The sequence below is a fragment of the Diadema antillarum genome, unplaced genomic scaffold (assembly GCF_040938485.1).
Source record: "Diadema antillarum isolate AM-2024a unplaced genomic scaffold, OU_Dant_1.0 seq00001782_RagTag, whole genome shotgun sequence".
Taxonomy (NCBI): domain Eukaryota; kingdom Metazoa; phylum Echinodermata; class Echinoidea; order Diadematoida; family Diadematidae; genus Diadema; species Diadema antillarum.
The window spans coordinates 411302-428437 of record NW_027272460.1 but is presented as its reverse complement, the minus strand read 5'-3'; the positions used below and the strand labels follow the sequence as shown (position 1 = coordinate 428437).

Here is a 17136-nt window from a genome sequence, read left to right as displayed (position 1 = left end):
ATTGTTTGATTTTAAGCATGATTTTTCAATTTATGTACACATTTGTTGACTTTTCTTTCTGAAATTACCATTTTTTTAAAACAAAATGATTATGACAATGGCAGCCATTTTGGAATATGGCTGCCATGGCCGTTGAGGGCAGTATTATAATAATCTAATACAAATATCTATTTCAAACATAATTTTCAAATTGTGTGCAAAATCTTATTGACTTTGCCTTTTTGTGAAATCAGGAAATAAAAAATAATGGAATCCATGGTGGCCAATTTGAAAAATGGCTGCAATGGCCATTGAGGGCGCTATTTACAATAATGTAATAAATAAGCGCAAGATATATTTCAAACAACATTTTTTAATTGATTGCAAGATCTTATTGACTTTTCCTTCTAGAATAAGTAAATTCAGAGAAAAAGGGGGTATTTATGGCAGCCAATTTTAAACATGGCCGCCATTGGCGTTGAGGGCGCAATTGCGATGGCCCAACATCTAAATTTATCTTAAATGTTATATCCCACTCGTTTGCAAAATCTTATTGATTTTCCCTTCTGAAATTTGTAAAATCTTACGAAAACTGGCATTTATGGCGGCCATTTTGAAAAAAATGGCTGCCATGGCCGTTGAGGGCGCAATTTGCGACGGCCCAATATCTAAATTTATTTTGAATGTTATTTCCCACTCGTTTGCAAAATCTTATTGATTTTCCCTTCTGAAATTTGTAAAATTTTACGAAAACTGGCATTTATGGCGGCCATTTTGAAAAATCCCTGCCATGGCCGTTGAGGGCGCAATTTGCGATGGCCCAATATCAGAATTTATTTTGAATACTATTTCCGACATGTTTGCAAAATCTTATTGATTTTCCCTTCTGAAATTTGTAAATTTTTACGAAAAATGGTATTTATGGCGGCCATTTTGAAAAAAATGGCTGCTATGGCCATTGAGGGCGCTATTCACGATGGCCCAATATCTGAATTCATTTTGAATATTATTTCCCACTCGTTTGCAAAATCTTACTGATTTTCCCTTCTGCAATTTTTAATTTTTCGCGAAAAATGGCATTTATGGCGGCCATTTTGAAAATGGCTGCCATGGCCGTTGAGGGCGCAATTTGCGGTGGCCCAATATCTAGATTTATTTTGAATGGTATTTCCCACCCGTTTGCTAAATCTTATTGATTTTCCCTTCTGAAATTTATACATTTTTACGAAAAATGGCATTTATGGCGGCCATTTTGAAAAATGGCTGCCATGGCCGCTGAGGGCGCTATTTACGATGGCCCAATATCTGAATTTATTTCAAATGTCATAGTCAACATGTGTGCGAAATTTGGTGCTTTTATCATAAAATGCACAATTCCTCTAATTTTTCAAGCTATGCCGCTCCACTAATTGAAATATTTGCGACTAAAACTGCCAAAAAGTACAGAAGATAATGTGAAAATATGGGACTTTTGTAATCATAACGGAATTTTTGTCTTTTGTTTGTTTGTTATATAAGTGAGGTATCATTGGAAAGGGTTCATTTTGCTCTATATGATGACGGATTTACTTCGAAATGTTTAAAAAGGCGCTTAGCTCATTTAACAAATCAAATCAAACAGAACAAAATAATGTTGATAATAATGTACATTCACGTCCACCTTCCTATCAAGTGAAGCTTGGCTACCTCTCCATGTTTTAAAAAAAACTATTCTGTAGCCAGTTTTATGCGGTATTTACTGATCAATCGGAGGACATGACTTCGTCTTCGTAAAATTGTGTTTATTTTTAATGTATTTTTTGTTGTTCTGTAATATATGATTGAATGTTTGGAAAAGGTAAATTTTTGTTTACACTATCAAAACCACATAACACGATAATCATATCGCTTTACATGAATTGAATACTTTAGATGAGACATCGGACAACATAATATTAAAGAAAAAGTTGAATGTTATCAGGACTCGGAGCCTTTGCATGTGGTGTTAGATATCGGTAATTTTTGGTTTCTAAGCACGCTCATATATCTTCGTTCTTGCAATAGTTTTACTATGATGAAGAACAATTTTAACTTTCATAAAATACAGTTTTTTTTAGTCTTTGATGCACTGGAAAGTTTATACATGTCAAAGTCTCTTTTTGTTCGTCAATCTATGTATATACTCACGGACACGTAATTACACCAGTATTTGCCTTATTTGCCATAATTCTTTTGTACAGTTATATCAAACCATGCTGAATGTTACAACATATTTCATTCACATTTCAAAAACAATTTTGTGGGAGCATACATCATGTGTGTGTGTGTGTGTGTGTGTGTGATATTCTGTTCAGTAATATAATACGTTGCTATAGCACGTGTTTGAATTACACTCACTGTAGTAGTTAATTCCATTGTTTTTCATGTTTCTATAGTAACTGTTTTTTCTGCCAAGAAGAAGCATAAGGAATTGCTGCAGACGGTGCTGTTCATTGTAGTCACAAAGAATCCTACATTGTACTTAATACACCATGACGCGTATATGAGCTGCCACTCCTCACATTCAATACATTGAGTTTCTCAAATTAGTGCTTGGTAATTGATTGCAAGTGTAAGTGGTTTGTGGTGAAGTGGGTCTGTCACAAACAAAGACACAAATAAAACTGCATCATGGCTTCTTAATGTCATTGTTCCTTCCAAACCTGAAATAAAATTGAATGAATATGAAATATTATCGTATTTTTCTGTAGTAGATATCATGATTGAGAAATCAAGTGTGCATTTGTTTCTCTTTTTTCATTCTTCCATATGCAGGCTTTTTATTTTTTATATTTATTTACTTATTTTGTTTTTGCTTTATATCCGTCTATCGTTCATGGACACTGGCCTCAATTTGGCTGCATTTTGTTGATTCCATCGTAATTTGCTCTATTCCCTTTTGAGCTATTCTGAGGTCAGTAATGAAAAGTAATGCAGGACGCAACCAAAATAACGACTGTCAAGCATTCACTCTTAATAGCATTTTCATTTCGTGGCATGTAAAGGTCTAATATACCAAAACATACTTAATAGGACCGCGAGACGGTAACATCTGCAGGTAGATTAGTCTTGGCATAATCATACACCGGCCTTCAGTCTTTAAATCTGTCTTTCGCTGCTTGTAAACGTTAAACAGTTTGAAAAACAAAACAAAAACAAAAACAAGAAGCAACAACAATAAAAACAACAACAACTCGTATACGTCGCAGTATGTCAATCTCCCACATTGATGGATGTTTTGGACGATAATGTTATACGATTAACAAAGTACAATACAAATGTATCCTGTCATCAACACTAGGTCTTTGCATGAAATAAATGGTGGGAAATTCCCACTTGTCGCAACAGTTCAGCTGTTAAATATTTGCACCGTTCAAGATTGGCTAAAATACAAGAATGAAACAGTTGTATCTTGTTACTTTTTTAACTATTGTCTCCAAGAATCACAATTATATTCTTGCCGCAATGGCAACTGCTTTGGTCACAATGAAAATATGTCTTCTTTCGGTAAAGATTTGGTGAGTGCGCTATTTTTTTTTTCTACGGCCATGATGACGTTCTCTGTTTTCCTCCATATACTTATAAAACACATTTTGCGCGGGTTTTTTTTTTTTTTATTTGTCGGTGTTATGTAATACACCCCCCCCCCCAAGAAAAAAAAATAGTAGGGAATGGGAATTTCTGTCCCGACGATCTTCATTTTTTCTTATTTTTAGCTTCCTTTCGTCACTTTGGTTCGGCTAGGCAGATATCTCCAGCAACTGCACACAATGCATTCAGAATTCGGTATGAAAAAGAGCAAATGATATCACAGCCTGAATGTCAAATTGCATTAACTGTCTGTAAAGTCAGGTTCAGTCTACGGATGTTTTCATGATTAATTTACGTTTCTGTTCGTTAGTTTCTGCGATGAAAAATTATGTGTGTGTGTGTGTGTATGTGTGTGCGTGTGTATGTGTCTGTGTGTCTGTGTGTTTGCTGGTTGAGGAGTGTTACGTAGAGCTGACTTGGCAGTTTCATGACAGATGACGTCCAGTTTCAATTTTGCACACAGAATCAGCAAAGATTCAGCAACGTGCTTGTTCCTTATCAGGTTTACATTTGTGACCCTGCACCACAAAATAAAAACAAAAAAGTCGGCAGACAAAGATTTTTAGTTAAGAGCAGATTCTGAAGGAGCAGACTCTAAGCTTTAAAAGGATGTATAACTCAATTCAAACGGATTCTCCTAACCTATATAAACAGTGGAAAGAAAGCACACACTCCGGAAAGTGTGAACTGAGAAAAAAGGCTCTGAAGTACAGGCTTTATTCAAATGCTTAATCTTTACTAAGCCGTTCTACCTGTGCAATGAATGGGACAAAAACATGATGTTAACCACTGTAGCACCAACAATTAAGGGATTTCTTATCATATTAAGCTAAAATTAAGCATGGTCTATAAACGTATTCTGACCATGATAAATTTCAACTTTCAGAGCAGTAGCATTATCTTTTCAAAAGTTATTAGGGATGAAAGTGACGAGGGTGTAAAGGATTTTCAAGAAATGAAAGGGGTCTCTAAGAAAAACCTGATCACAATACTCTACTAAAAAGGGGGTTGCAGAAAAATTCCTCAAACCCACTTTCCCATTAAATTTATGATCCCAAACTCAAGAATAGTGTAGAAGAAGAATAGGTCTTTCAGAAATATGGAAACTTACAATTGACTCGGTTCACCCATTTCACAATTCTTGAGTCCTTACGTAAAATCAAGGAGTGCGAATTTGTGTTTGTTTTGTGATGCACGGTCACATTTGGTTATTTTTTTTTCTGAAGATTATTTTAATCACAAAGTAGAAAAACCCTTATGGAACAAACACACAGTCACACACTGTAATCTATGTGGAAATGCCCCAATTTCACATAGTAACTATGTGCAATTGGGACATTTCCACATAAACCACACTGTGTGACCGTGTGTTTGTTCCATAAGAGAAGGTTCGTTATTCGAAAGAGTAGTTTATGAGCTGAAAACGAAAAAGTTTTGTAAATTCGTTTGTTCGCACATTTCTCTTTTCGGATTAACGAACCTTTCATTATTTCCTCATTAACGAATTTCGGGAATAACGAGCATCACCTTACTCATTAAATGTCATCTGATAAAACCATGCTTAAGCAAAGAACTTTTTGCCTATTGCACTGATGGTCTGATATTCTGACTACAAACTTCCCACGGTGTCCAACAACTGTCTGTCCCCGAGTTTCGAAGACGGATGAATTAACCCCGGTCGTGTTAAGGTCGATGACGACAAAATTACGACGAGACACCGGCAGAAGTATACAGCCTCTCGTAGTAAAGCCTGAGTGGACAGCAAATTTTACCAATATTTTCTTGAATGTACAATTCTATATTTCGGAGTTATCCTGTATGTGCATTGTCTTTTGGCAATTTCACCTTTGGCAATCAAACATCCCCAACACTATCTTTGCAATATAGCTGGAAGAAAGTAAATCGACCACCCTAGTGATAAAAATGCCAAGGTCTTGCAGGATTCACGTTACGACACTAACAACAGTACAACCCTCGCCCTTTTTTTCTGACAGATTCTTTGTATTTTGGCTCTTGTAAACAAATGTTGTAGTTAAAGAGGGTGAATTTGCTGTGCTTTGAATTAGGGCATGTGGGAGGGTGGATCTTACAAACGTATAGCAACGTTTTAAACACACATTCTATTAAACCCCACATTGTTGCCAGGTAAAGCTTTATCGAGACTTTTATGGCGCATTTCAAAAGATTCCACCTCCACTGTCACGCTGCCTATAGGATCTGTATCTGCTTAGAAAGTGAAAGCGAAGGTGAGGATTAAATCTGTCATAATTAAGCCGGTTTCAATTCGGCCAACAGAAACTGTTCCAGTTCCAGCGGCATGAAAGTCGGGTTACATCAATACCTGTAAGTTGATTTCAATTTCATAGCATCTGATTTTTTTTCCCACTGTGTTATTCTATAATCCTCGCGTTTAAGCACTTCATCACTTGATTCTTGATAAAAAGGTGAGGAAGAAAATTCACAAATTGATGAAGTTACAAAGTTCTCGTTTTTTGTTTTGTTTTGTTTTGTTTTTGTTTTGTTTTGGAGGGGAAGTAGTGGGGAAAGGGTGGGAGTAAATAATATCCTATCAAGAAAAAAAAATGTAATGTCCATGTTACACTCTCAAAGCTTAACGTCTAATACTACCGATAATTGTATGGTTAAAGCATGTGGAAATTTAGAACCCCATCACTTTCGAATCTTTTGCACTTTAACTAAAGTCGGAAACGAAAACATTATCACAGAACCTCAAGGATGACCACAGAATAATCACAAATGATATCTCAAGATGTTGCGAGAATGCGTATATGTGCGTTTGCACTGCGTGTCTTTGCTCACATTTCCTGTAAATGCAGCTATTAAAATTGTGAACAAGCAAACAGAAGGAAGACACCTGCTTAAAACTCAGTGATTACAATGAGTTCATGTGTGTATTAATGCAGTGCAGAATGTAACGCATGTATAACATACAAACAACATGAACAACAACGGGACTGTATCATGCAATGGGTCAATGGCGTCGTTTTGTGTAAGACATGTATGTCATATTACTGTGGAACGTAGAACGCAGTCAAGCTTTGAAACATCTAATCAACGAACTTTGTACCCAGCGCATCGTATGCAAATTTATATGTGCATTTAAGAGTATACGGCAGAGCATGATACATTTATTTTTTCATTATCCGGATCGAGAAGAACATATAAATACTATAAGTATTTGAATACAAAACTGTTAATGTTCGTTAAGGCCTAATACGTTATAACGATGAGGTAAAGATGATTTCAATATGCATTACTATAATTATACACACTAGGCCTATATCCCGATATTTAACGCCAGTAGTAAGATATGAACAAGTTCATAAATTTCATGCATTAAATACAATATCTTCGTACCGGTATACCAAAGTTGTACGACCCACAATCCATTCACCAGATTACACAGAACCACCCATGTACAAGGCCGCATATGATAGTTCCTAGTCTCGCGACACGCGCGATAGCGGGAGCGGTATACACAATGTGGGTCTGCATGCGTAAGAATGACTGATCATTTTGGAGGAGTGCTTACATGTTAACCGCTGTCAGCAGAAAGTCGACGCTCTAAGTTGTATGGCGAAAATTAAAGATACTAATTCTGACAAATGAAAAAGGAAATCATTTTGCAATGGATGAATACTGCGTTAAACTCCTTCTGCTGCAATCAGCAGTGGTTGCTTCTGTAGTCTACATACACGTTACAGAAGGTAAGTGACGGTAACCTTTTTAATTGATTTGTACTACATACTATAAGACCAGGTGCAGATATGTGTTGTTGCTAACACGATAGAGCATTTCGGCTGTTTGATGTCCATACATTATCATATGCATTTATTAGATATAACGAAAGAGAAAATGATGGTGCCTATGAAGCTTTGGGTTTATCATTCCCCTTATAACTGTGCCTGTCAACATGGTGGAAAATTGGTGTATGCATTATTCTCTCTCTCTCTCTCTCTCTCTCTCTTTCTTTCTCTGTCTATATATACACATAAAATGTATTGCATTTATTTGCCATGTCTTTTTAGAGACATAATTTGAATTATAGAAATTATGAGAATCATATAAAACCAGAATATAGGGAAAAGCATGAGATGACACATTCAATTTCTGAAACTTAAGCTCTACAAAGTTATTACCGGCTTTACTTGAGGATACCACAATCCGTCATATTTTGATCTGTGTCAACTGATAGTGATAGCAAAATCAAACATCAATAACTTTATTCTCACCAGTCAAAAAAAAAAAAAAAAAAAAAAAATCAGTTAGAAATCAGACCAGTGGTACGAAACAGCTTTGATCAGACCTGGCGTCGTGAACGGGTTTGAGGGATGGAGGGAGGGAGGGCTGAAACACAAATTAAAGCAGTCCGTCGCTTAATTTGGAGAGGTTTTTATTATGATCATCGGTAAATGTTTCTGTTGTCATTACCGGTATTGGCCTTATTTATCTCTAAATACGAAACAAAAGACGTTGTAAATATAAACCTGTCAATCCAAGGTGACTTTAATGTATTTCGATAATCTGTACTTGCTTCACGAAGACAGATTATTTTTACGCGTCATACATTGTTTCAAACGCACATACAATATCACGCCCATTATGCACAAATGCGACAATAAAGCAATATTATGTGCAAACCATCTCTTTCGCCTAGAATGATTGAGCAGTGATTCCGTAGTTGGTACGTCCAACTTCTTCTCAAAACACGAAGGCACGTTCCTTCTTTGGTTTCAGTTTTATATCGATGATCATTATTTCTAATTTAGCGTTAGTTTAGCTGGTGTAAATGTATATTAGATATAATTTCGTGTTCTGTTAAAATGTATTGAGTTAATAGAGGAGATCGAGACTGATAAGCCGATTGGAATAAAACTGAGAATGGTGTAAGATTCATGTGATATTATTTACTTCTATTCTCAGCTGCGTGAGTTTCCAGTATTTCCAGTTTCGGCATATAATACGTCATGATATTAACGCTTTCCCTACGAAAGTATATGCAAAACATAAGGATTGCTACTATCAAGTCAATTATATTGCATATCATAAAATGTGCTCATGAGCATAAGATTGTAGGCCCCTTAACTAGTGCGCTCAACGCAGGAACAAGATAAGCAGCATTGTGGTGGAACAATCAAATGGCGTCGTGTTCTGCATGTTTTGCCAAATACTAACAGTTGAAGTATAAAACGTTAAAACATTGTTTCGGGCTCTGAAGTCACATGATCCGACACGCTGCTGAAATGAGTGCATTGAAAACCGGTGAAAACGACATGAAAAGGAAAGTCGGATCTATGCTGTCTTGTAACACGTGCATGTGCGAGGTAATAGTAGTCGCCCTTAATTGTAAAGAGGATATTGAATGTTACATTTAAAAAGTTGTCCCGGATTTAAAAGTGTTTAGTGGATTTGACATTATGCTGATCTTTGTGTGTAGCTTGGTATAAATAAATAATAATTATCTGAAGTTTTATTTTATTTTTCACCTCAAAAATTACTATGATATTTTGGATTTGATTATTGATACTATTTTGTAGACACGTCCGTTATACAATTATGTAAATCAAATCTAAGTTTCGAATTCTCCCCGGGGCCTCGATCCATGTGAAGCTGTTGCTTACGATAGCATTCTCCTGCTTTTTCATCATAATTGTAGATAAAAATGCTCAATTATGAAATCAATTCATTCAAATTCTCCTTTCTTATTGTGTCCCCCGAACAGAGTTCGGCGGATACTATGGATTTGGCCTCGTTGCACCGCGTCCGCGTCCGCGTCTGCCGCAGAGATTTTCTTGTGAACGCTCTACTGGCTGCAGTTCTTTTTTGATCATCTTCAAATTTGGCATGAAGGTGTATTATGGTAAGACGAAGACGCCTATTGTTTTTGGTGCTGGCGCCCTCGCTTGTTCCGTCTTTATACATGAAAAGGTTAATTTAACAGGGTCTGCTTGTGTGTGCGACGCTGGCCTTGTTTCTCGACCGATTTTTTTTTTTTTCAAATTTGGTATGTAAATGTATAATAGTCAAATCTATACACCTATACGTATTGAAAATGCTGCCCTCACTGTGTCACCTTTTACAGGGTCAAAGGTCACCCTGATCATGTCAAAATTTGCAGAAGGGCTTATTTCTGCAATCACTTGATTGTTACTCAATGGATTTTATTCAGACTTGCTAAGGAGATGTATGGGTGGTCATTCTACATGAAGGACACCACAGTTTGTGGTTACGGCGCCCTCAGTGTTCCGATTTGGATGTCAATGGACATTTCTTGTGTGTGCTCTATCAGCCACATTTCTTATCAGATTTTATTGAAATTTGGCAAAAAGGTGAATTATAGTGAAATGAAGATGCCTATATTGTTCTTGGTGGTGGTGCCCTCGCTTGTTCCGTCTTTATACATGAAAAGGTACATTTAACAGGGTCTGCTTGTGTGTGCGAAGCTTCCTTGTTTCTTGACCGATTTTTTTTTTGTTTCAAATTTGGTATTTAAATGCATTATACAGTCAGACCATTATGTTATGTTACTCCCGCACGCACTGCGCACTGGGCCGCTTCGTGCGGCTGCGTGCAGGTTCGTGCGATCTCGCACGGGAGCGTATGGCTCCGTGCGCCCCTGTACGCGCCCGTGCGTAGTCGTGCACCTCCGTGCGGATCTGCACGCCCCCGTGCAGATCCGCACGCCTGCGTGCGGATCCATAGTCCCTCGCACGCTGTCGCACGGACCCGTGCGGGTCTGGCGCACGGTCCCGTGCGGGTCGGGCGCACGGACCCGTGCGGCTTTGGGGTGCGATTTCGCACGGCCCCGTGCCGCCAGTGCTTGGTTCCCGCATGATCCCATCTCACCTCCCTGGTTCCCGCAGTGCTTACACGGTACGTGTGTATCAGGTGTATACCGCGTGCGAGTCCATGCGCCATTCCCCGGCCGACAGTTTCAGCGCAAGCGTGAAATGAGACGATTCCTGACAAAAAAAAAGGCTTGTTACTTGAGCCAAGGAGCTTCAAACCCTTGCTTGCGCATTGCCAGTCAGTCGGCAAGCCGAAAAACCCCGTCTAGAATATCCAAGTTCTCGCACGGGTGACCTCGAGTTGACCCCGCAGATCATGAGCACTGAATTACGTTTTCACATGATTTTTTTTTTTTTTATTTGACAGGTTAAGGTTAAAACCTGAATGCAATATTGTTTAAATTTTCCAAGAGCGACATGAAAGGTCATCGACTTCGTGCATGGCTAATTCATTACCGATGTCCCGGAAATAATGGGTTCACATACTCGTCTAAAATTCCCCTAAGAGTCTTCTTTTTCATTGTAGGGCACTAACGAACGCATACCATATAAAAGCAAAATTATTATCCAGCTATAAGAATATACCTAAGGTGTAACGTGATGATTAGATGGGTCAGCAGCGCGAGCCAGCTGAAATCATAAGGATATCATTCCTTTACTCGGCACGAAATCGCGAAAATATTGTACTGTACCACATAGAAGTTGACGTGTTCCATGGAGGCCCTTTGTGTGTTATGAGCGACCCCAGCGTAACTGACATGGTCAGTTATAAGCGTCTACTAGCTGTGATATACTGTGCTTGTGTCTGTCGGTGGGCATTATGTACAAGTAGCCTATTGCCTCTTGCTTGGCCTCTCTCTCTCTCTCTCTCTTCTCTCTCTCTCTCAACAAGTCATGAATTCACTTTACCCATCATGCCTAATCGAACTACGACATGATTGAGGTAACCGCGCCTTTTTTTTCTCATAGTCAAAATCAAACTAATTCTTGACATAATTTGAAAAAAAAAATCTTCATATAATTTCTCACAATATGTACTCAAAAGATGGCCTCAGTCAAAACTTTCTACAAAGATTGCATACGGCAATCTTTACGGCCTAAACAAGTTTTTTAGAGCTATTAGTTCACCCTGTGACGATGACTTCGATTGCGTTTTGAACTTGTACCGAACTACTTTCAACACAACTATTACCTTTATAGTTCGATTGATGAACTATTCTTTTGAATTGATAACCGACATTCGTAATCGTAAGCATACAGTAACAAAATACTGTCAATAACCGTTGGAAAATGCAAATGCTATAATAATAGCGCGAAATACACGAGTAACGATCATCTTCATACATTCTCATTCCCAAGTGATGTCGCTTCGAAAATGACACATGGTTTGACTACTGCTTCAAGCAAAGAAAAATAAAAGGAATGGGATATACTTCTAATGATAATATCACGCCGTACAAGGCATTCCACTGTATTTGGTAATGTCGGTTACGTTTTTGTGCGCTTTACGTACGGAAGATGAAAGGCAGATTGATGCTATTAAATGCTAACCCAACGCATACAAGTGATTTTTTGAAATAGACCGTGTACAATGTAATTTTTTAGTATTCGGTTTGAAACTTTTAATTTGCGAGTCCTTTATAAAGTTATATGGGTTATTATACATTATCAAGCAATAATTACAGTACTTAAAGGATTCGGATTTGCTCAGAAGATTAACAATGCTATCTTTGGCAATAGTTTGCAACAGAGACAATCCGCTTCAATAGATATACAATGAAATTCTGTTTTCATAAATAGAAAGGAAAACGTAAATAAGTCAACTTTATAACTTCAATTAGCTTTCTCACCAACTGAACTTGATTTGATCTGCCGTGCATGATATCGCTGTGTGTTCTATTAATTCTATGATATTGTTTAATTTGATATTGTTTAATTGGCACGCGTGTTTTTTTTTTATGCAGAATATTTCAGGTAAGTATAATTCATTGAAGCTAATAATGTTTGTACATATGACGTGTTCGTTGTTTTGTATTTTCATTTTTATAATATATCACGTGTCCATTATCTGATTATGACTACGAAAATATGACAACTGTTTAAATGCGGAGTATGTACTGGAACACTAATGTCTCCCACCAGTATAGACAAACTAATTTCTAGTCGTCTATCCCCGCTTGGAATGGAAATGAAATTACACACACAAAAAAGAAGAAGAAAGAAAACGAAGTTCAATTTTCAGCAGATTTCAACCGTTTTGTTTAGTGCCTGATACATGTAATGGGCAAAATTCTTTAGCGCATAAGCAATCACACAACTTTTGGGAATAAATGTATGTCTTAGTGATTGTATCTTACGGAAGAAAACTCGTCTCCTTGCCTGAATTTTAGCTTCTTCTTTTTCAAGCTTGCGGGAAAGAAATAGTTGAACATCAATCGCAATCATAAAGAGAAGCCACATCCTTAAAAATAAACACAGGAGTACTGAGACGCACTACGAAATAAAAACTGGCCTGTTATCACTATTGACAACGTATGACAATGAAATCCTTCCTTTTGTTGGGGGGGGGGGGGGGGGTTATTGATTATTCTGAAGGTTCATAGATCACACAATTTATATGGTTCGCTATTAGCTTAGGTTCGTTAAGAAAAAAAAAATAAACAGATAAATGCGTTCTTTTCCGGTGGTTCCTTTACCCGAAAGTAATCAAGCAATCACTTATTTTAGTATACGATTTGTGAATACAAAACGAAACGACGACGGCCTTTAAAGTATTAATTCCGAATATAATTGTAAATAATATGACTATCGGTCTATACTCAACTTCTTAAATGCAGAAAGATTGCAACTGTAAATGTCGTGTTCTGTAAAAAAAAATAAAAATAAAATAAAAATGAAAATAGGTTTAAGCTACAAGTTAATGGTTCTTTATATGCTATGGTATCACAAAGTGACCGAGAATAAGAAGCACTATAATTTTAAATTAATATGATACAATCATAATTATAAAAAACAACATGAAGCTGTCAGGCCTATACATCAACATTTGCTTCTGATACGTATAATATAAATTATGTGCAGCTTTGGCAAGCGCGATAAAAGCGATAAATAATGTGGACGCAACGCCTATAAGGGACAATGTGCCTAATATGGCGGGAATTCAGAATGTTACGGCTGTATACAGCTGCAGCAGAGCAGGCACGAAAGCAGTCGTTGATGCTCTGCAACATCACGACCATGTGCATTATTAGAGGGGTTTTAGTACACGCAAAGAACACGATCTGAAAAGACGACTATCGTTAATTAACTTCATTAACTTTCTCTACTGATGCTGTCTTTTGAATCCCCGCCTGTGTAATGGGTTCTCAGGTTCTATTCACTCTAGTAGTCCATGGGCCAGGCCAGATATTGGTACCATCTGAGGTGGCAATACCTTTTTGGTGTCATTTTGTTTGTCGGGCATAGATACGCCTATCAAGCTATGATAGCATTTCCAAATGAGTAGCTTAGTCATAGTAAATGAATTTTAAACCAATTTGGTCTCGTTGTTATATCCCTCTACTTCTGAATCGAGACCAACCGCTATACAAAGAACTTAAACTTTAAACTTTAACATTAAACATTAAACTTTACGGCGATAAATTACGAGATAACAAAAAGGCAGCCGTTCGCGCGCGGAGTGGAGTGGAGAGAAGTGGAGAATATTTCTGAAATTTACTTAAATTGTTCGGATATATATTTCGGAATTCGGTCACATAGTAGAGCAGAAACACGGAGCTTCGAAAAGGCAGTTTACGTTAAGGTAAGCAAACTCTGGGCTATTTTGTTGTTCTTTGCACACTTGCACCAGTAACCCGAGGGTGAGGGCTGAATTTCAATTTCCCGCCTTCTGAGGTAAGGGGGCACCGATATGGCCGCCTATACGGCCTCCTCTGCCCCCTTGGACTCCCACCAGGATTCTGATGCGGGCACCACAGAGGGCATGGAGGAAGAAACCTCAGTTGATCTGGACTTTCGTGTAGTTAAGCCTAAGAAACAGGCTCAAAGAAAAAAGCGCAAGGTGCGTGAAGAAAGTGTAGATATTGAAGAACTATCAACTAGGGTAGAATCTTCATCAGACGGAGAACATGAAAATTCTACATTTGGCACCCCTAGGTCCAAACCTCCCGACTTGAAGGTGTACATTTCACCGATTGACACACGCAAATCATTGAAGAACATCAACCTAATAACGGTTGCTCGTGACATTCAGAAATGTTGTGGTTCACCCCCAGAGTTTCTCAAGCCAACCAAAGATGGCATTATGGTAAAGTGTACAAACCAAAAGCAACGTCAAAAACTTCTGGAAAGTCAGTCAATTGGCAATGTACATGTGAAAGCTCGGGAGGAGGGACTCAACGTGAAGGGTGTCATTTCTGGGGTGCCGATAGAAATGTCGGATATTGAGATACAAACGGAATTAAAGAAACAGAAGGTATCGCATGCAAAGCGAATCATGCGAAATCATAAGAAACAGAATCAAAGCAAAGAAGAAAAGAGTGACAAAGAAGCACCCACCCCGACGCGCAGTGTCATTCTAGCATTCGAAAAGGCAGAATTACCAGAAGAAGTAACCCTTTGTTTCCAAAAATTTTCCGTGAAGCAGTACATTCCCCCCGTGGTCAGATGCTTTCATTGTCAGAGATTCGGCCACACTATCAAAAACTGCCGAGCTAAACAAAGATGCGTCAGATGTGGGGAGATGCATACATTCGACCAGTGCCAACAGAAAGACGACCCAAAATGTGTGAATTGTGGCGGAAAACATTCCGCGGCATACAATGGTTGTAAAATGGCTAAAAAGGCTCAGGAAATTCAGAAAATCAAAGTAGTGAATACCTTTTCCTACGCCCAAGCTGCCCGTCAGTGGCAGGAAAAAGAAGAAAAGACCCAAATTACACACAGCCAACCAAATCAATTAGGTAAAGATAGTCGTCGTAATACGACACAAACAGTCACAAAGAAGAACGAGGTAAACAAATCGACAAGTGCACCTGTTCCTCCCAACCAGAATAAGCAGGTTGATGTAACTGAACAAAACCGTGGCGCCGGCATACAACAGGCAAAGGACACAACCATCCCTAGACAGCCTGAGCCAGAAGCCCACCACTCAGTACGAAAGAACGAGGAACCCACCGAATGGCACTCAAATTTTTTCATGTCAGCATCAAGCGAAGATATAATCGGTTTCATGATTCAGGTGATTCAGACTTTTATTAAAGATAAGTCGGAATCAGAATTGCGCACCATAATAACAACCATAGCTCAGCAATTCTTACCATCTCTCTGAAGGCACATTGTGTGATAACTAGTTTATTCATCCTCCAATGGAATGCACAGGGAATGCACTCACATGGAGGGGATTTAATAGCATTTTTAGAGTCTGAATGTCATGAAACAGTCCACGTCATATGTGTACAAGAAACATGGTTTGCACAAAACCAGTCTTTTCAAATTCCGAATTATACATGCCTTTCGAAAAATCGTATAAACCAGTGTGGAGGAGGCGTTGCTTTTTATATACATAACTCAATATATTTTGATTATTTGACAGATTAAAATGATGTAGAAATGCAGACGATCAAGCTGTATATGTGACCCTGCACCTCAAAACAAACAAAAAGTCGCCAGACATGAATTTTCAGTTAAGACCATATTCTGAAAGAGTAGACTTTAAGCTTTAAAATGATGTATAACTCAAATCAAATGGACTCTCCTAACCTATCTAACTATTGGAAAGAAAGCACAAACTCAGGAAAAGTGTGAACTGAGAAAAGAGGCTCTAAAGTACAGTGTCTATTCAAGCGCTTAATCTTTACCAAACCGTGCTGGCTGTGCGATGAATGGGACAAAAAAACAGGAAGTAAACCACCAGAGTAACAACAATGAAGGGATTATCAGATTAAACTGAAATTGAGCATGCCTCATTAACACATTCTGTTCATAATTAATGCAAACTTTCAAAGCAGTAGCACAATCCCTTCAAAAGTTATTAGAGTTGAAAGTGAAGAGTGTGGACAAGGTTTTTCAGAAATGAAAAAGGGATTCTAAAGACACACCTAATCACACTATTCTGTCAAAAGTGTTCGATATGAATTGCTGAAAAACACACTTTCCTGCCCGTTTTATGATACCAAATTTTAGCATAACGTAAAAGAAGACCCGCTCTTTCAGAAAGTATGAAAAAGTCAAGTTCGGCTGGGTTGATCCATTTCACTTATTTTCAGTCCTCACGCAAAATCAGTGTGTGCGACTTTATGTTCGTTTTGAGGTGCACGGTCACATATAGAAAATTCAGAAATCTCGATAGTTAACTACTATAACCCATGCAAAAAGATCAGCATGGAAACCATGAATGCATTAATGACGTACGTAACAAACCCCAAGAAAGTAATTATTGTTGGGGACTTTAACTCCCACAACACTTTATGGGGCAGTGTAAAAACAGATATTAATGGAAGAATAATTGAAGAGTTTTTGTTAAATACAAATTTGGTTGTTTTAAATGACGGATCGGGTACTAGAAAGGACCCGTCCTCAGGAAAAATGTCATGTTTGGATTTGACTATTGTGTCACCTGAAATGGCTACCAAATGCATCTGGGAAGTCATGCCAGTGGAACACAGGAGTGACCATGTTATAATTGGTACAAAGTTATTTTTAGGAAGTACACTGAAATCCCGCACTGAACAAAATGAAG

The 17136-nt window shown here is 38.0% G+C and overlaps 1 protein-coding gene across 1 annotated transcript; it reads left to right on the top strand.

The window, feature by feature from the left end:
• Nucleotides 1–14305: 14305 nt before the first annotated feature.
• LOC139712272 (uncharacterized) lies at nucleotides 14306–15734 on the top strand. Its single transcript, XM_071624111.1, has one exon. The coding sequence runs from the start codon at nucleotides 14308–14310 to the stop codon at nucleotides 15724–15726; it is 1419 nt and encodes a 472-aa protein (XP_071480212.1). The 5' UTR covers nucleotides 14306–14307; the 3' UTR covers nucleotides 15727–15734.
• Nucleotides 15735–17136: the final 1402 nt, after the last annotated feature.

What these genes read in the sequence shown, in the direction of transcription:
- LOC139712272 (XM_071624111.1), top strand. Translation starts at nt 14,308, where the DNA reads ATGGCCGCCTATACGGCCTCCTCTGCCCCCTTGGACTCCCACCAGGAT.